This window comes from Orcinus orca, chromosome 18, assembly GCF_937001465.1.
Source record: "Orcinus orca chromosome 18, mOrcOrc1.1, whole genome shotgun sequence".
In the NCBI taxonomy this organism is placed as follows: domain Eukaryota; kingdom Metazoa; phylum Chordata; class Mammalia; order Artiodactyla; family Delphinidae; genus Orcinus; species Orcinus orca.
The window spans coordinates 61,848,482-61,869,423 of NC_064576.1; the positions used below are offsets into that span (position 1 = coordinate 61,848,482).

The 20,942-nt window shown below is 42.1% G+C and overlaps 1 protein-coding gene across 1 annotated transcript; it reads right to left on the reverse strand.

Moving 5' to 3' along the window:
• Nucleotides 1-2,089: 2,089 nt before the first annotated feature.
• On the reverse strand, nt 2,090-18,542 carry DLEU7 (deleted in lymphocytic leukemia 7). Its single transcript, XM_004274615.3, has 2 exons — nt 17,620-18,542; nt 2,090-2,745 (listed from the first exon to the last, which is right to left on the reverse strand). The coding sequence occupies exons 1-2, from the start codon at nt 18,076-18,078 to the stop codon at nt 2,539-2,541; spliced, it is 666 nt and encodes a 221-aa protein (XP_004274663.1). The 5' UTR covers nt 18,079-18,542; the 3' UTR covers nt 2,090-2,538.
• Nucleotides 18,543-20,942: the final 2,400 nt, after the last annotated feature.

Sequence of the window (20,942 nt, forward strand, 5' to 3'; positions counted from 1 at the left end):
AAGATCCCACATGCCGCGGAGCGGCTGGGCCCGTGAGCCATGGCCGCTGAGCCTGCGCGTCCGGAGCCTGTGCTCCGCAACGGGAGAGCCCACAACAGTGAGAGGCCCGCGTACCACAAAAAAAAAAAAGAATGTATTTTATGTAACCAAATATATTGAAAATATTATCATTTCAGCATGTATCTGTATAAAAAAATTATTGAGATCTTTTACATTCTTTGTTTTTAATGATAAAAACAATTTTAGTTTTAAAAGCCAACGTGCATTTTACATTTTCAGCACATCTCAATTCAGACTAACCGTATTCAAGTGCTCAAAGTCACATGTGGCCAGTGGTTGCCATATTGGACAATGCAGTCCTAGGAAATGAAGTAGCACTAATGGAGGACATGAGGGTCCCTTGAGATTGCAAGCCATGAATTGAAGTGAGTTGGCATAGCCGTGTGTTGTTCTTAAGCCATATTCAGAACTCACGAGCAGACATGGGAGTAGGAGGAGAGTTGGTCTTGACCAAGAATGGAGTTTTGCCAGCAGCACTCAACCAAAGGGAAGAAAAGAAGAGAGCAGCATGTACAAACAAATGATTATACAGACTGAGCAAAGAACATAAGACACAGAAGTAAAAATGTGTGTGTGTGTGTGTGTGTGTGTGTGAAAAAGTGGTAGGGGCCATGGAAGTTCTAGTAGTCAAAGAACTTTTAGAATTATAGCTGCTATGCAGTATACAAAGATGTCTAGAATAATCCTTGCCCTCAGGCAAGCCAATCTTGATGGCAGGTATAGCAATAGCCATGCTATAAGATGGTGTGTGATAAATGCCTGTGCAGTAGCACAAAGTGTGTTTTTATGTGAGTTCAGAGGAGGAAGAGCCCACATCCTACTGGGATGATCCAGGAGGGCTCATGAAAGAAATGGTGAATAAATCAGGCCTTGAAGGATGAATGGGGTTTCAACTGGTCTGTGGGAAACACACTGCAAAGTGAGGAAAAAGCACAAGTACAGACAGGAAAGCAAAAATCTTCAATATTTCTTGGAATAGGAGTTATAAAAAACCCATAATATTAATATTTATTGATAGGGATATTGATTACAACGGGAAGGCAGCCTATAATAATGCTATGTCTTTAGAGAAGAGTCTTGGAATAATTTCCGTGGGGAAAGACAGCACCATAAAGTACAGTGGTACCCCCAGAATACAGTGTTTCCTAGGAGTGCAAGAACAATGTGCTGAAGATTGTTCCCAAGAAATGAATGCCCTTCCCTACTGGCCCATCCTTTCCCCTATACACACATGCACATGCATAAATACACACCTCTCATCTTTCATGTAAAATTCAGTCTCATAAATTTATTTCTCTTCTACGGAAATGGTCAGTAACATCTAAAAAGAAGCAATATACTTAAGATTGTGGAAGAAAATATGTGAAACCAACTAGGATTAGAATATGTGAGATTAAAAAGGCTTTGATTATTCTTATCACTTAATTGTTTTAACAGTAGGTATACTCTTACCATACAGACCCAGTTTGTAATTCCTTCAGAAAACAAGCTGCATTATACTCTTTTCTTTCTAAATCTGATGCCATTTCTATTAAAACTTTAAGGGAAAAGCAGCACTTCAGTTTACTTTGGTTCTCAACGCGGTCACCATTAAGCAACAGGAAATTTGGTTTTTCCTAAGCATGTGTAGATTTTTGTTGCAAAAAAAGTCACTCTCTCTTTTCCTTACTCTAAATATTTAGGGAAATCTGGCAGTATATCCACTCCGTCCTTTCTTTTCCAAGAATTTCCTACTTCAGTGGGAATATTTAGAAAGAGTATGAGAAACTAGATGTTTTCACGTGAGACTTTAATAATACTGTACTTTGTACTTACATATCATATAGCCTTGGTACTTCAGAGCTCATTACCATTAATTTACAAATCAGTAGATGAAAGCATAAGGTTTAGAAGCAGCTCTTCGCTGCCCAACAGCAAGTTATTAATGCCAATATTGGAACTGATAATTACTGACACATGTGGTGTGGTCCTACAACATCCAGAGATCATTCTCATAACACAAAATGAAGTGCTCAGTAAGTAGAACATATCAATTACCAAATATCCCATTTATTCAAAATAATTTGAAAAACCATGGAGCTCTAATCATCCAATAGCCATATTAAACCTCATAGGCCTACATTAATATGAATGTAGATTAAGGTGTCATTCAATTAAAATTAACACTTAATATATATTCATAAATGTATATACACATGTAATCCAGTCAGTTCCACAAAGTGGAATATATTTCAATCAAAAAGTCAGCAAATATGTCAAGACACTTAAAAATGTGAACTACTGCTTTAAAAATTTTTCACCAACATTCTATAATTCCCAAGGGTTACAGATGCCACTGGTCAGACTGCTATATATGCTACCAAGTCTCTCCTTCCTGGGAATAAAAACATCCATTGTCTGCTGATCCACTTAGGAATTTAAGGTAGCCAGTTCTCTTAGCAGTGCTTGCTGTGGTTTTAATTCCAGTGTCTTGAACACTCAGATGTCTGGGAGATTCTGTAAGATCTGTCTCAAGGAAGCACAGGCTACCATGTGGGCATCCGAAGGAAGATTAGCAAGAGACTGAATCAGCTTCTTGACTATCATCTTCAAACACTGGTGAGCAGCACTCAAATCTCTGTCAAACTGCTGTCCTTCAATCTGTAGAGCCAAATGACTGCAGATGTTTCTAAACTCAACACTGTCCTGAAATGAAGACCAAACACAAACAAGCAATTAGATAGGTTATGGAAGACAGTTGTTGTGTTTTGTGTACCCAGTTTCCAGTCCAGTCTTCTGATGACAGAACCTCGATTTTTCTCTCAGAGAACTACTCTCCTCCATTCTCAGCCTATGTAGTTTGACCAAAGCTGACTCCACTCCACAGCTCCAGGGACCAGGTCAATCAGAGCACATCATCCCTCAGCCACTTGGACTGGCCAAGGATGGACAGACTACCTAAGGCAGGCCAATAAGCCACAGTCCCAGGATATTTGTTAGACTGGGAAAGAGAAGTTCTGTTCTACTGGAGCTGTTGGAAAACATCTTGCCACCATAAGGAGAGAATTCAAATGAAAGTGAGGCCAACACAGAAAAAAAAGTAGAAACAAGAGATTAAAGGAGACTGATTCCAATTACATTTTCTGAGCATGTCAATCTAGCTGTACTTGAACAATAAATCCCAGGATTTTTTAGCTATCTGAATCAATAAATATTTCTTTTTACTTAAGCCACTTGGAGTTGAGTTTCTCTTATTTGTTCCTAAAAGAGCTTTGACGAATATACAAATAGACTTCCTTCTTATTATTCCATAATCACTGTCTTCAAGATTCCAATACAGGATTTGGTATTTAATGAACATGGTCCCAAGAAATGTCCAATGCAGATTTAGAAATAGTTCACTGGTAGTTTTAAAGAATGAGCTAATTAAAGAGATTTTTTTAATCCTCAAATATTCACATTCTAAAATCCATTACATGTAAATGGTACTCTGAAATTATTCCATATCAGAGATAATGTTGACTATATGTTTTATTTTAAATACAGTTGACTCAGACAACACAAGTTTGAACTGCACAGGTCCACTTCTCTGCAGATTTTTTCCAATAAATATGTACTACAGTACTACACTGTCCACAGTGTTGAATCCGTGGATTTGGAAGCATGGAGGTGGAGGGCCAACTGTAAAATTATCTGCAGATTTTTGACTGCTTGGGGGGTTGGCACCCCTAACCCCCCATCCTTCAAGATTCAAATGTACAAATAACTGACTCCCCCCAGACTTCTGGTTCTGGCACATGGCACATGTAGTTTCCCCATAATGCCTTGCTACTATATTCTAAATAATACAGAACAAACATCCTTTCTGAGCTTGCAAGAAAGTAATGGAAATCCCCAAGGACCAGGTATAAAAGAAAAGTAGATTGCTTTAGCTGCCTGCCAATACCTATCAAGAAAAGAAAGTTGGTCTCTCTTCAGCTGGGTTTGGTGTGGAAGGTAAAGTTGACCCTATGAATCTGTAACTGTGGACCTATACTGCACAGTAGTTCAAGTTTGTAGTTGTCCTCTATACCATATACATGTTCTTGGAACACTCATGCCAAGACATTAATTTAAAAATTGGAACTGGTCTGAGATATCCATGGACACATGGCAAAAGCAAACAAAAGCCTATTCCACAGAAACATGTTCACAACCCATGCCCCTCAGTAGTAGTCCCATAAAGCTCTGTCGAAGACAAACTCAGAATATGAAATTTTCAGTACAATCCACCATGATATAGTAGATGCAATGTAGGGCAGGATTGAACTCCAAGAATTTCATATATAGACTGTAAAATATATTTATAATGATTAAAGATATAAAAGAAGAAATAAAGTGTCCTAAGAAAAAACAGGCTTGAAAAAGAACCCAGTACCACTGCTAGAAATGACAACTATCATGACACATTAAAAACTCAATGTTAAACACCTGAATAAATACATATGAAGTGAAGATTAGTAAACTGGATGGTAAATTTGAGAAAATTACCCAGAATGCAAAATAAAGTCATGGGAAATATGAATGAGAAGTTACGTGACATGGATTGCCAGAATGACAAGGTACAACAGATACATTTCCAGGAGAGACAAGAAAAAGAATGGGGGAGAAGCAGTAGTCAAAGAGAATACTGGATAAAAATTATCCCAGATTGATTCAGATGATCCCAAATTGATCCTTAGATTCAGGAAACAAAACAAGCTTTGAGCAGAAAAAGTTAAACGAAATCCAAATCTAAACTCATTAAGGTAAAACTGCTCTTAAAAGCAACCAGAAAAGAAAACGACGAGTTCAGTCTGGATGACCAGACAGCCAACTTCTAAGCAATAACAATTGAAGATATAATAGAATAATATCCTCAAATAACTGTCAACCAAGATTTTTTTTTTTAGTCCCACTAAACTACCATTTAAACATCAGGGCCAAGTAAATATACTTTTATTTAAAAGCACAAAAGGACTTAACACAAATAGACTCTCACTATCAGATCTTCTTAAAGATATAATTCATAAGGAGGAGATTCAACTCAGAAAGAAAGGATGTAAGAAGCAACAGTGAACAAAGAAACTTAAAAACACAGTGTAAATCTGAAGATTTGATTAATCAAAACAAAAATTATAACAACTAACTTGGAGTTTAAAAAAGCAAGATGGTAGGGCTTCCCTGATGGCGCAGTGGTTGAGAGTCCGCCTGCCGATGCAGGGGACACGGGTTCGTGCCCCGGTCCGGGAAGATCCCACACGCCGCGGAGCGGCTGGGCCCATGAGCCATGGCCGCTGAGCCTGCGCGTCCAGAGCCTGTGCTCTGCAACGGGAGAGGCCACAACAGTGAGAGGCCCGTGTACCGCAAAAAAAAAAAAAAAAAAGCAAGATGGTTCTAAAATGCCGAGTAGCAAAACTGATAAATTTCAGGCTTGTTAAGTATACATGTGAGAAATGTAAGGATCATCGTTAAAAGTAGAGGAATAGGAGGCCCGGGAGGCGGCACCGAGCAGGATGGAGCACAAGTGCTCGGCTGCACCTTCCCGGACCTAGCAAAGCTCTGCAGGCTTCGATGCCCCTTTCCTGCAACCCTTGGGAGACCGCGCTCGCTGCAGCGGACCGCGAGAATATCCGAAGGTGACAGCGTGGGAGATTCTATCCATGGGAAACCTTCCTTGGTGTACAGATTTGGGAAAAAAAAAAGGTATAGAAATAATAAAATTTCAAAATCAGCAGAGGGAAAAGGTATATCAAAACCTTTTTGATTCTACTGATAGAAGGTAAAAATGGAGAAATAAAAATACAAACATAAAGCAGGTGAATAGAAAGCACTAAATAAATCACCTTGTGAAATGCAGTGGTTGCCAGGTTGGATTTTCAAAATCTATCTATACGCTGCTTACGAGCAACACGTTTAAAACTAAAAACACCTAAAGATTGAAAGTAAATGTAAATATACTAAATATACATCAAGCAAAGAGAAGTCAAAATAAATCCAGAAAAATCATTATTAGGGATAAAATAAACTGCATTTAATAAAAGGAACTATTATTCCCCAAGAAGATATGACAGTTTTGTACTCGTGTGTGTCTAATATGATAATCTCAATTTACATTCAATCCCCAGACATAAAGACTGATTTTAACACATCTTTCTCAGAAACTGATCAAACAACAGGACATTCAGCCTAGAGAGAAAGGATTGAAAATCTTTTCTAATCATAAGCTTGGTCTAATGGAGATAAGCAAATATACATTATTCTCAAACATCTATGTATTACTTATGAAAGATGACTTTATGATAATGCCACAAGTCTCAACTAATATCAAAGTGTATATCACTCAAATCACAAAGCAAATAAATGAGACATCAGTAATGTATATAACCTTCCCAAAACATGTATGACTTAATCCACTTCTAAATAATTCATAAGTCAGTGGAAAAAATAATTGAAATTTTAAAATGCTCTATACTGAACAATTATGGAACTGCTATATCACAATTTGTGGGCCGTAGCTCCAGTGAGAAAAGCATAGACTTAAATTCTTATATAAGTAAAGAAAAACCACTTAAACACTGAAAATCCCTGAGCTAAAAATTCAACTCAAAAACTTAAGAAAAATAGATAATCCAAAAAAAAAAGAACTAAAAGTTGAACCAAAGTTTGATGAGGAACTAGTTTTCTTCCTAATTCTGTGTAGAAAGAGAAGCTATTCTTTTCCCTAATAAAAACTCTCTCACTTGGGTAAGAAGAAGGACCTGGGTTTCTGGCAAAATGTTTATTAGAAAACATCCTCCAAGAAACAAAACAGACATCCATTCATTCAATTCAGCAAAACAACAGCAGCAGGACTCCGTGTGGGCTAATACAGCACAGTCCCCTTATTCGGGTATTCACAGGCTACCACCCTTCCTGCTTTTTTTCTCTTTAAAGCATTCTTGCTTCCCTGCCTTTGAGTATTGCTCATGTCTGTTCAGAAGGTATCAAGGGGCTACTTAGATAATCTGTCCCACAGTTTATGGGGTCACCTATATTGCTGCAGCACATTGCTTGGGAATGAGAAAGTAGGGGGAAAAAATGACTCTGGACTACTTTCCCAAGATCCACATCAAGGGAAATTGTCCACTTGCTTTATAGAAGTAATCCAACTCTAAGTACAAAGTGGAAGGATCAAAGACAACATGCAAAAGGAAATTTAAAATAGAAGGAACCACTGAAATGTGTGCTGACGTGTGCCTATTAGCCAGTCTGCAAAGGCATTCATCACCCAAAGAAGATTAAAATGCCTTTAAAAATATATTTGTGGGCCTAAAATCTGAAGTCAATTTCACATTTACTGTAAAGAAGCAAAGAAGGCATCTTTGGAGGAAATTATACATACAATAAAATTCCACTGCTGGGCTGTACTGGTCCCTGAGGCCCTGGGTAAACTTCAGATCTCTGGCGAGCTTTGCAAAGTCTCTTTATTTTACTATTTTAGTACAGTATTTCCATTTAATCCTTTCTCAAATATATTAACAGTCAAAGAAAACAAATTAATAGGAATAGGCTTTCCATGGGACTCTTAAGCCAAGGAAGGGAAAAATAAAACAGGTGGTCACTTCTCTTCCTTTCTGGAAGGTCTGAAAGCCAACTATGGATCCAGTAATCATGGCTTCCAACCCAGCTTCTACTGCAGAAGGTAGGAGCCACCAGTGACAGCCTTAAGGCAACAGCATATTAAATGGCTCATGGACTTTCGGTGGAAACTCACATGATCAATATTGGTGATGATTTCACTTATGGTGCTTTCCACTCAATGACAGAGTATATCCTCCCAGCAGCTTTTATTTAGCAAGTCCCAGATGCTTCCAAAAATGATGTAATATCTTACACTGTGCTTTGAGCACTTTGCCAGAATTAGAACATGATGGTGGCTGAGCAATCTAAAAGCAGGTTTTGGAACTTCTAAAGCCTTGTGTAATCTCAGATTTTTGGACACGAAATGTATTGATTGCTACAGGGGTCCAAATCGATGGCCAGCATTTACATTTTAAAGTGAGTTGAGGGACTTCCCTGGCGCTCCAGTGGTTAAGACTTTGCCTTCCAATGCAGGGGGTACGGGTTCCATCCCTGGTTGGGGAGCTAAGATCCCACATGCCTCATGGCCAAAAAACCAAAACATAAAAAAGAAGAAGCAATATTGTAACAAATTCAATACAGACTTTAAAAAATAAATAAATAAAGTGTGTTGAGATAATGTCTCGTGACTCAACTAATCTACTGGGGTAATGGCCTCGGCCTATTTGCCTCAGTTAATAAATCAGTTAAATTGATTTCAAACATGTATCTAGTCTCCACTACATGACTTATTACTACACTAGATAAAAGACAATAAGACATGGTACCTGATCTCTAAAGAACTTATAATTTAGTAGGAGAAATGAGACACATACAGCATATCTCCAAATGTCCAGTGAAATGTGATGAGGGCTATGGAAAAAACACAAAAGCCCAATCCTATGGAAGAACAGACATTTATAGACTCACAATCTAAGCACTGCACAGAGTTCAAACAGAGCTCGTTCTGTGGGTGAATCCTTTCAATAGCATACCTGATGTGCACTTGTCCAGAATTTGCTTGGCTACACTGGAGAAACTCATGTGCTTAGGAAGCAACCCATTAGAAGAGATGGCTCTAGCTTTTAGAACATTTCTTCCTAATTTTTAGCTGAAATCTGCCCTGTGGTAGGCAGAATTGTGGTCTCTTCCCAGACCTGTGAGTATGTTACATTACATGGCAAAAGGGACTTTACAGATGTCAGTTAGGAAGTGCAGCACTCCAGGCAGCTTCAAAGGCCCCTGGGAATGAAAGCTCAATCCTTCATAAGCACCGGAATAGCTATTAGAGAGAGCCCTGGTTCTATCCTTTAGGTAAGCCATCCGTGGACAAGTCATTTTATCTATGGAATATTCAGTTTTCTCATCTGTAAAATGGGAAAAATAATAGCTACCATGAGAAGTCCAATTAGCTCATGAATATGAAAGCTCTTTGTATTTATAAAGCATGCCGTCAATCTAAAGTTATGAATAAAGTACTCCACTAAATGGGAGGTCAGTAAGAAGAGGAGAGGAAGGAAGTGTAGAAGAGAAAAGAAAAATATTCTCTACAGAAACTTGGAATCTAATTGGTGAGCTAAAACCTATTAAAACCCTTCAGTGGAGATGTGACACAGAATAAGATTAAGGCTCAGAAAGAGTAGCCAAGTTCACCTCAGATGCAACAGAATGTCCACCATCAAAAAAACTGAAAATAACAAGTGTGGGTGAGGATGTGGAGAAATTGGAACCCTTGTGCACTGCTGCTGGCAATGTAAAAATGCTGCAGACACTCTGGAAAACGGTATGGAGTTTCCTCAAAAAACTTAAAACTAGAATTGCCATAGGATCCAACACTTCCACTTCTGGGTACATATCCAAAAAAACTGAAAGCAGGATCTCAAAATGTTATTTGCACACCCATGTTCATAGCAGCATTATTCACAACAGCCAAGAGGTGGAAGCAGCTCAAGTATCCATGGACACATGAACAGATCAACAAAATGTGGTCTGTGTATGCCATGGAATACTATTGAGCCTTAAAAAGAAAGAAAATTCTAACACATGCTACAACATGGATGAACCTTGAGGGCATCATGCTGAATGAAATAGGCCTGTCACAAAAGGACAAATACTGTATGATTCCTCTTATATGTGGTACCTAGAGTAGTCAAACTCATAGAAATTAAAAGTAGAATGGTGGTTTCCAGGGGCTGGAGGGAGGGGGCACATGGGGACTTCTTGTTTAACGGGTATAGGGTTTCGAGATTTGCAAGATGAAAATGTCATGGAGATTGTTTGCACAAAAATGTGAAGTACTTAACACTACCCTTAAAATGGTAAATTTTGTTTTGTATTTTTCAATGCAATTTTTTTAAAAAAGTGGTTGAGACCATCAGATTATTGCCAGCCTTTGTAGAAGGGAATGGAAATTTGGGTGAGGCATCAGCAAAGTGGCAGGTGAGAAGGACTGTATAGACACTATAATAAGAGAGGTGGTGTTAGAGAAAGCAGTATTTAACTCATAGGGAAAAGAGATGGCCCCACAATGAGAATGAATGATACCAGCAAAGGCTTGGAGCCAAGCAGGGGCTAGGACTGGCAGGAGTCCAGTCTGAGAAAAACAGAGCTTTGTGTTGCCTATCAGGATAAGCTAGTGCAGACAGCCTTGAATGTCAAGTCCCTGAACTTCTGAGCGTGGGAGGAACATGGCAAACCAGTGTTTGAAGAACACTGGTCAGGCCTATGAGCCTGAGCACCTTACCTACTAGGCACCAGGCTCCAAGCAAGGCTCCTAATATACCTTATTTCACTTAGTCCTCACAACCGTCCATGAATGAGAGATGAAAAGAAATGCTGCTTGGAGAGATTAAATGACATCCCTAAATCGCACAGCAAGTAAGTGGCAGAGCTGGAATTAACCTCTCTCTCAAAACTCAAGTATTCATCAGAGACACCCCAAATCAGAAACTGGGCCAGATGCCAGGATGACAGAGAGAGCAGAGCTCGCCATCCAGTGCTGGGGACAGACTAATGAATGAGAAGTACAGAGCTGCAGATGCCACCATGGGGTGAACAGGGACACCATGGAAGCAAGCTGGGAGGCACCCAACTAGCTTTGAGTGAGAAACAAAAATGTCTGTATGTGAATTGTTTCATGTTTGTTTTCTGGCTATATTCATGCTATTTTTCTTAAGGTTAACTAAGTGTTACAAAGCTCAAATTTGCAACGGTCATATCCAAACTGAAGATTGTCCCATTGGTCCAGCCCTCTTCCCTGCAACATAGTTGAGAGGGTGTGGTTATCTTGAAGGGATTCAAGGCATGGAACCTTCCACGCCCCATGTAAAGCCAACTCCTAGCTAATTAGAGACCTCCTAGTTGGAGCTCTCCCTTCCTCCGGTCTGTTCTCTCCTACCCAGTGTAAGGGAGGTCTCTTAGAAAATCCACCCCACTTGTACTTTTCTGCATGACGCATTGTATTTATTAGGAATGTGCACTTCTGAAATCTTTGAGCAACTGAAAATGCACCTGCAAAGTCCAAAAAGGGAAGAAAAGTTAAGCCCATTTTTAGCTTCTTATTGAAAATAAACACTCCCATCAAAACCAAAGCCTTAAAAGCAAAAACAATCTAGCATTAGGAGTCAGTTTCAAAGCTTGTTTTCTGAAACCAACACCAATAGGTAATAAAGTCAAAAATATAATATGACTTTATAGGCTCTATAATGCAGGTAATTTTAAACAATACACAAAGAAGGTTTTTGGGTTTTTTCTATCACATCATCTTCAAAATCACTTCTAGATCTACAGGAACTATAAATCAATTCATATTCCCTTCACCCCTGGCTTTAAAATAAGTTGGTTCTTTACAAAACAGTCATTTCTTGAGCTATATTCTCTTATAATGGCCTCCACAAACGTGTTTTTTCTCACATTTTTCCCTCTCACTCTCCCTGAATGCCTAACGTACTCTACAGAGGGTATTAATGGAAGAAAGAGCTTTCCTCCAGCTTTCTGTGATGAGGTCTGACCTTAATGAACTTCGGCCTGGACAGCAAACCACTCTCCACTAAAGTTTCCCAGGGCTGGGAACTACGAGGGAGCACAAATCTCTTCCCTACACCCAACACAACCCTCCATGCTAGATGTGCACATAAAATAGGAGTGTCGTTTCCCTATTTTAGAGCGGCGTTATGAAAACCATACTATCAGGAACAGTATACTACAAATTGCCCCAACTGCATTTTGTTCATTGACATCTGGCTTTGAACAACAAAGTCGCAGGGCCCAGATCCATCACCAATTGCCTAAACTCTAGGTCAATCTCAAATAGATATGCAACTTCGTATTAATAACGCACCCAGTGAAGAACCGCAGTATCTGCCAGTCACCACAAAAAGTCTATCGCCCACAAGAAATTAAACATTTTTACTCGTGGTGTACCCAGTGTAAACGCTCATAAGTAACTAAGGTTCCTTATGCATTTGCTTTGGGTACAGTACCATTTTCATCAGAAAAGTCTCATGAAAAGCACTTTGTGATGGATACAAGCACTTGATTCAGGTATGCTCACAAGGCAAACCCCAAAATTGTAAAATAAAGCAAGGCAGCATTTCCACAAGACATTAAACATAAGTAGGTTTGTTTTAGGGCCTTCCTGCAATATCTCTCCCTAAATGTTCATTTCAGAAAGCTTTTATGTCCTGATTTTCATATCATTCACTTTATAAGGAATAACAAAGCTATAACTAAGCTACTTCTAGAGCTGTCACTTGGCCTTTTCCTGACATAAAAGCACAGTTTTGTCCCAGACAAAGAGCAATCCCCTGGCTAAGGCTACTAATAATATAACCATGAGAATTTATTTCTTCAATCGAATATTAGCAATTTTTAAAGACACAATTCCCAAATTTGCAGAAACTGGCTTCACTAACCAATGTTAATGGGGAAGAAAAGCACTCATCATCAATGTCTGCCTCTGAGTAACTCAATATCCACACTTGCAGTTTGCAAAAAGCCTTAGCAATGACTGTGAAGCCAAAGCCAACAGTTTTACAACCACTGCTCTTGCTCTGTGGAATGAGAAAACCAGCACGGACCACTGAACGTGAGAGAATTATTGGTACCAGAATTAGTTAATTGCAATGGGTGAGCTCACAGGCAAGTTTTATCTGCAATGGCAGGAAAGTTCTTCTGCCTCTAAAAGCTGGCATCAGCCATTGTTTCCATGAAACTTGCTTCAGAACAGAACTCTTGGAAACCGTAAATGTTTTTAACTATCAAAGGAAGACAGACAAAACTCAACCAGAGTGACTTCATGATTGGCTTAGTTAATGATCTCTTTGGGTTGGTCATTTTTAGTAGTTTTTAAAATCCTAGACTCTCTTCCTTCTGGTGCTCCACACATTTCTGTGCTCCCTTTGGGTGGCAAGTATTATAGCATCTTTGCCAGTATTGCTAGTTTGATACAGATTTCCTACGTTTACCTGGGGCTTTTTGTCACTATGTAAGGTGATCATCATTAGAGGAGACACAAATCACCCAGTGTTAGGGACTGAATTGTGTTCCACCAAAATTCAGGTGTTGAAAACCTGACTTGCAGTGTGACTGTATTTGGAGATAGGATCTTTAGGGAGGTAATTAAAGTTAAGTTACATCATAAGGATGGGGCCCTAATCCAATAGGATTGGTGTCCTACAAGAAGAGGAAGAGACATCCAAGATCTCTCTTTCTCTCTGGCACAGAGGAAAGGCCATGTGAGGACACAGTGAGAAGGTGACAGTCCACAAGCCAGGAAGAGAGCCCTTCCCAGAAACCAAATTTGCTCTTGAACTTCCCAGCCTTCACAACAGTGAGAAAATAAATGTCTGTGGTTTAAGCCACCCAAGTCTGTGGCATTTTGTTATGGCAGCCCAAGCTGACTATGATACTCAGTGTGCAGAATGACTATTGCAGCTGAAGTGGTGTGCAGTGCATGGCATGTATGACCGTGCCCTGACAACTGTGCACTCTCATGTACTTTATTTTCAGTGTAATGTTCATAACACCCCTATGAGCTAGCACTGTGATTGGTAGAAAGAGTCAGACAAAACCATGTTTGAATCGTGGGCCACTACTTCTTAGCTGCAGACTCTTCAGCAGTTCTAAATTCCTCTGAGCCTCAGTTTCCTCCCGTAATAAATTTTTATCAAGCTGGTTAACTCCATCCTTTCCACCAAATTTCACAAGACTCAGTTTTGTTAAGCATTTTTAACCACCATGAAAAGACTCATTTCATGTTTGTTTGTTTGTTTTTGCATGAGTTCGATAATCTCTAAATGCTCAAAAGGAATATCAAGCGTTGGCTTCTTTAAGAAAATAGTAAACTACTATAAAGATATGCATTATTATTATGGTGAGGGTTTCTCTGCCTTCAGGCCTGAAAATTTCACTCCCTTAATTCTGGTGGTTTGATCAGCGAGTCACTCAATGGTCACATCTCTAAGTCAGTCATCAGCCATGGGCTAAAGCTAACCTCTGGAAAGTGGAGGCTTCCTGGAAGTCTCTTTGGGTCATCCTAACTCTGTTTTTGTCAACAGTCTCAAAAGTAAATACAGAGTTCAGGAGTCAGATCCATCAATATCAAGAATGAAATATAATAATAGTCAATAAGACTATTGAAGAAGATTGAGGCATCAATCAATAATAATAATAATTAATAATAATAATAAAGTTCAAAGGTATTGCAATTTACCGTGAGCAGCCAGTAGCTAAGACTTTCTATGCATTATCTCAATAACGTTAAATACCACTGTTCCCACTTTACAGGTGAGGAGACAGAAGCACAGGAAGGCTAAATAACTTGCCCAAGAGTCTGCAGCAGGAAGTGGCAGAGTAGGTTTGAAATGCTTCATGGGACCTGATCGCTGTCCTGTGCTGTGCTGTTCAAGTGAGTCTTCCTCCTCTCTGTGGCAAGGAATGCCATGGAAGGCATTCCTGACGTTAGGGAAATTTCCACACACTTCCAAGTGACATGCAAGCATTATTTCCTTTAGCAAAATCCTCCTGAAACCATTCTCATGTATAAAATCAATCTGCATGTTCTTAATTTAAAAATATAGAGAAAACTCGTCCAAATCATTTGAATTAACACCAGTAATGATGATGCCAAGTCTGTATAACCAGCCCCCCTGGAGAGACAGACTGCTGTGTCCTTGAGTCTAAGTGCTTTGTAAGCATTACCTTCCAAACCTAATGGAGATACTGCCTTTTCTCCAAACAGCAAACCAAGCAAAATTTCAAGATGCTGGCCAGGAGGCAAATCATACAGAGAAAGCTCTCCCTGCTTCTCTCCCTTCTGAAAGCACTGGCTATTCTCAGGAGCCCTGAAACTCATTACTCCCCTGTAGGTGAATAGCAGACTCCAATAGCAAGAATGTTGAGATCCCTGTTCTTTTTTTGTTGTCGTTGTTGTTGTCTATATTCTTTTTTTTTTTTTTTTTTTGGTGGGGGGGAGTATAATTGCTTTACAATGTTGTGTTAGTTTCTGCTGTACAATGAAGTGAAACAGCCATACGTATACATATATCCCCTCCCTCTTGGACCTCCCTCCCCCCCATCCCACCCACCTAGGTCATCACAGAGCACCGAGCTGAGCTCCCTGTGGAGATCCCTGTTCTTAATGGGGACTCTGGGTGCCTCTAGAAACACTGGTAGCAATACATCCAGACATCTGCACGTTTGCTCATGATGGAGAAGAAGGGGACCAAGGCTCAAGGGGCTGGGTAGGTGAAGGAAGATTGGAGCAGATCTATGGATTAAGAGGAATTGGCACAGTGGAAGCACTAGAAAATACAAAGAGAGAGGAAGGAACTGAGAGAAAAAGTCCAGGGGCAGATGAAAGATTTGCTCCAGCACTTAAGAGAAAGAAGTTATTTGGGAGGCGGAGGGGGTGGGAACCAAACAGTATTTCTTTATTAGAGACAAGAAAGAAGATGATTGGAAATGAGATTTTTTTAGGTAGGATGGAAGATATTTGTGTCAGATGGCCTCAATTTTCTCAGTAAAGGAGTGAGAGGGTTGAGGTTTGGATGAAGAAAGTTTGAGGAGAGTAGAAAATGTTTAGGACAAAAAGTCAAGTAGTAGAGAGGGTTAAAAGGATTACCAAGTAGAAGTGGCAGCTGCATTAACCTCAAGTGGCATGATTTATAGTCCAGAGCAGAGGGCGCCATTGCTCCTAAACTGGGTCAGGCCCTCTGACAATGGTCTTCCGACCTGACCTTGCCTCTGTGATTGATCAGGGTCCTTCCTTCAGTCATATCAATGGCTGCCTTTTGCCTGCAAGACAGTCCAGGTCCTCAGCATGACCCACAGGCCTTTTCCCACCTGACCCCACCTAACTCTCCAGCATCCTTTTTTTTTGCCTTCTGCCATACTGAACTAATTTTAGTTCCCCCAAAGCCCTAGGCCCTTTCATTACTTCTTGGCCTTGGATCCCACAGCTCCTCTGAAATGCTTTTTTCCTTTAATGCCTGGAGAGTAAACATTCTTTTTTTTTTTTTTTAAAGGTTACCTCCTCCAAGATGCCTTCCAGGATCACCCAAGGTAAAACTGATCACTCAGTCTCTCCTTTTGCCAACCTACCTGTGCCTTGTATACGTTCCTAGTATCACAGCACACTTCATGTGTATCACAGTTTAATTGGCAGGATTTTAAAAAATTTCTTGGCGATACAAAAAAAGGTACCTCTTACAGTCAAGAGCACTGGTGAAATGCAGCTTCATTTTTTAAACTTCAGAATGAAGCAGTGCTTCACATCTGGAGGCGACCTTATCTCCCCTCCCACCACACACATGTAGCAGTATTTGGTTCTGTCAATTGGTGGGGAGGGTATGCTGCTGGCATCTACTGGGTAGAGGCCAGGGATGCTACTAAACATCCTACAGTACATAGGACAACCCCACAGCAGTCATCCAGACAAAAACGTCAGTAGTGTGGAGGTGGAGAAACCCTAGTTCAGAGTAACAATATTTATTCAGGTGAATGCTATGCTTTATTTTTTTTTATTTTAAATCAATCTTTTACAGTATATAGTGCGACCTAATATATATCAAGGTTTCCAAACTTTGGCTTGTAGAGCAAGAATAGCAAGTCTTGAGAAATGCTCTTTCTTCATTACCCCTCCCCCATTTCCTCCCACTAGACTCCCCAGGGAATGAATGAAGCAATGTTCCAGATCAAAATTGAAAGGCCAGAAGGTCTCAGAGAGATTTGTGACCTTAAGCCAATTAGGTTAATGGCAAGGCCAAGACTGGATTCCAGAACCCCAGATTTCCACCAACCCACTCAGCCTGGGAGGCAGCTGCTCTGTTCCCTGGCTAAATCGGCCAACACCGTTTGGTACCTTAAGAGGAAACTGTGCCCTACAAAGATGGGCTGCGTGGCTTAGCAGGAGTTTAACATGAGTGTTCCTGCTTCAACACCCGGGACCCAGCCCGCTCTCACGCTACTTTAGGAGAATTTAGGTTGACTCTGTGAGGCCCCCGAGCTCTGTGCGGAATTGGATTTACGCAAAAACAACTGCGATTCATAAGTGCGAAGGAACTTCAAATAAATGTAGGTGATTTCGTCACACAAAAGGCAGAGGGAACTTAATAGGTATATTTAAGGCTCTGGAGAAACGGCTTTTAATTTGAAAGGGATGGGAGGAGCTGTCTTCCGTCCCTAGAAGCTTCACATGTGGAAAGGGCCAGAGGAAGGTTTTGGCAAAGCCCTTCTGCATCTCCGTTCTGCAGTCAGGTGTGCCCCAGGTGGGCCCTGAGTTCCCTGTCCCAAGTACCTAATCCCCGGAATGTCACCTCCCTCATTCCCACTCCGAGGTGCTGAATCTCTGGGGGAAGCTCGACTTTGGATCCTGCGACTCAGCCTCGTCTGCATCCCGGTCCGCTGCCCTGCCCCAGGGGGAACCTAAGCAGGGGCATGGATGCTGGAGGCCAGACTCACCTTCAGGTGGATGGGGATGGACCGCTCCTGCTGGAGGGGGCCCAGCAGCGTCTGCTCCACGCTGACCAGCTCCGAGGTCGAGTCCACCACGCGGGCCAGCGCGCTGCGCATCGCCATCTGGGCCAGGGTGCAGGGCCCGCGACCCCGGGGTAAGGGCAGCAGTTCCGCGCCCCCCTCGGCGCCTCGCACCACTTCCACCTCGGGGGAGCTCGCCCGCGCCCCGGACCCCACGTTCCTGGCCCCCTTGCCCCCGCCTTCCTCCCCACGCCCCTGCCCGGCACGGGCCAGCCGTGGGTCTGAGCGACGCTCTGGGGCGGCGGACACGTGGTCCAGGTCGCGTGGGCTCCCGGGGGCGCCCGGACCATCCCCCCAGCCCCACTCCTGCTGCAGAAGCTGCAGGGTGTGCAGAGCCACCATTTGGTGGCTGATGGAGGCCACTAAGGGCGCGGGGCTAGCCATCGCCTCCGCCCGCGGCTCGGCGCGCTCGGCCGGCAGGTGAAGCAGCGAGCGAAGGAGGCGGGGCGTTTGGGGTCGCCAGGGTCACTCTTCCTAAGCCGCAGCTCCGCCGCCTCCTTGCCTCTCTGCGCGTGGGGCCGGTCCCGCCCTCCGCCAGCTGTCAGTGACCTACGCTGGCCACTGCGCTCGCTTCAAGTCCGAATAGGTTTGTTCGGAATCAAGGCTGCCTGAAGTGCTGCTTCCCTTACACCTGAAAATCAGCCAAATGCTGAGCGCTGGTTCCTCCTCCTCTCCAGGGCTTACGCTGGCATGGCCGCTCTGTGTGGATGCATCTATCCACAGGGATACCCCGCCCCCATCTCCTCTGAAGGATGCCTACCGGTGACCGTTCACGCCTTGGGGACTGGGGATGGGAGTGCACGGGTCAAAGACCCACCGGGAATCGGAAAGTGTGAAGTGCCAGAGAAAAGCTCACAAAACGAAAACTGTGCTTGATCGTCCTCCCTCCGTTTCCCAACCGTAGGGGAATTTTCAGGAGCCTCGTGGAGTAGCCTTCAAGGCTCCTGTCCCCCATACAAAAGAAGGGGACCTGGGTATCTTCTCTGCTTTGCTCCAAGCCACATGTGCTGAGAAGGCCCGACTGTCGAAGCTGAAGTTGCATCAGGGCCCAGCTCTGCCTGTTCCTGAAGCAACTTGCGAAGCAAGGGCTTGGCACTGTCCGGATGAGGAGGCTAAATGAGTTTTTTTGTGAAACTCCCAAAGGACTTAGGCAGCAGAGTTTGAAGCTAAATCCTTTTACGAGCCATGAACCCAGGGACAGCTGTACAAATAGTTGCTGCTTTTAATTAAACCTCACTTCGCTACTTCCTTGACTTAGGAAAAAAGACTGGCAAATTTATGCTTTGATAGATTGGAAACTATTGGTGTGCAATTACACTTAAAAAAAAAAAAAGACATTTGAGGGGAATGGTATGGAGGACTGTCTCAGAGCAGCATGGTTTTTCCACTTTTTTCCTGCATGGGAAACCATGTAGATAACCCCACACGAAGTAAAGCAGAGGACAAGGGTGCAGGCCCATGGCAGACAAGTAGACCCTAGCAGACCCAGAGGATGGGATTTCATTCTTCCTTTAGAAGGGAGAGTCCACCTTTGGTGCTGTGGAATAAGATCTGGGGAGGCCCTTGCATGGGAAAGCTACTCCAGTGAGTCCATTAGTCGAGAAGTGCAGTCATCAGAGATACGGGGAGGGATTTGGGGTCCTTTAAGGTTTCTTTAACTCTAGGATAGTATGACCCAATATAATCCTCCCAACTCTCCAGTGAAGGTTCCTTCTAATTCTCAGTGTTTTCTTCGCCTATGAAAACAAATCTGGATGCCAAGGTAAAGAAAACCTTTCTTAAACAAAAACAAGTATGTTCACACTAATTATAACTAAGTAAAAATGCATGTCTGTGCATTGACAGAGAGGAAATTACTTTGGAGGGAAGTAAATAGTTTAATATTGATTAGATTCTCTTGATCAAGTTACTTAAGTTCATAATGAAAAAGAGAAATTCTTTTTTATGTGTATGTGTTTTTTTAATCCTCAAACATTGAAATACATTAGGTTCAGCAGAGACTAACTGTGAATAATAAAAACGAACCCCTAATTTCACAAAGCACGTCAGATCTCCAGGGGTGCTCCTCTTTCTAGATACTCAGGAAATCCTAGTAGGCCAACTCTTCCACTATCAAATGACTGACTCAAAAGCTTCTTGACAGATGGAATTCCAGCCAACTGCAGAATTGAAATCACTAGACACAGGCTGACCTGAGGCCCCACTATTCTACATACCAGGCTGACTCTGAGAGCCATGAGACCAACTGAACTGCAGGAGGTAAGAGAGAGGGGGCCAGAAAACCATAGAGCCTACGGGATGGTACATGAGGCTTCAATAGCTGCCTGGGTTTTCTGGTATCCTTTAGAGAGCACTAGATTATCCAGCAACTCAAGGCTTTGTCTGTCTTGGCCATGAGCCACCTTTTCCTTTGCCATGACCTGAAATGGCTGATGTGCCAAAGCTGGATATATGAGGTCCTAACTGAGGAAAAGTATACATAGACTATTGAGATGAGTCAACAGCATAGCAGATCTGCCTTTGATCTAAAACAGCTCCAAAGTTATATACGCTGCGCTACCAGACCAGGTAACAAATTATACACTCCCTACTCACTATACTGACAATTTGAGGCCACTGGATAATAAAAGTCACATTCAAAGGATGAAGTACTGGACACCAATATTTTTGCTTCACAGTATCTATTTCACTATTTTTTTTTAATTTTATTTTATTTTTTTTGTGTGGTACGCGGGTCTCTCACTGTTGTGGCCTCTCCCGTTGCGGAGCACAGGCTCCGGACGCGCAGGCGCAGCGGCCATGGCTCACGGGCCCAGCCGCTCCGCAGCATGTGGGATCTTCCCGGACCGGGGCACGAACCCGCGTCCCCTGCATCTGCAGGCGGACTGTCAACCACTGCACCACCAGGAAAGCCCCTATTTCACTATTTTATGTAAACCATACCCTAATTTCCCAGTAGCTTTCCTCCTCCTCTACACTCAGTCCGTGTCATCAGGTAGGATGAACCTGTCCCATGGCAGAAGTGGACTGGAGCATCTAGGCTGAGGCCAGTCACACATCAGTACAAGTTCCCATTGTGAATGGTCAGGAATAGGCACATGACCCAACTACAGCCAATGACAATCACATTTAGGATGCTTTCAGCTGAATGTACTGTATAAGAGAAAATAATGGAACTAGAAGAAGGTGTAGGCCAAAAGATGAAACGGCAAAAAAGATGAATTCCCCTTTAACAAGAAAGCTTCACA

Bases quoted from the DNA above. Each gene is read 5' to 3' on its own strand.
- DLEU7 (XM_004274615.3), bottom strand. From the start codon at position 18,078: ATGGCTAGCCCCGCGCCCTTAGTGGCCTCCATCAGCCACCAAATGGTG. The intron at 2,746-17,619 runs GTGAGTCTGGCC...TCTTCATTTCAG, and splicing joins CCATCCCCATCCACCTGAAG to GACAGTGTTGAGTTTAGAAA.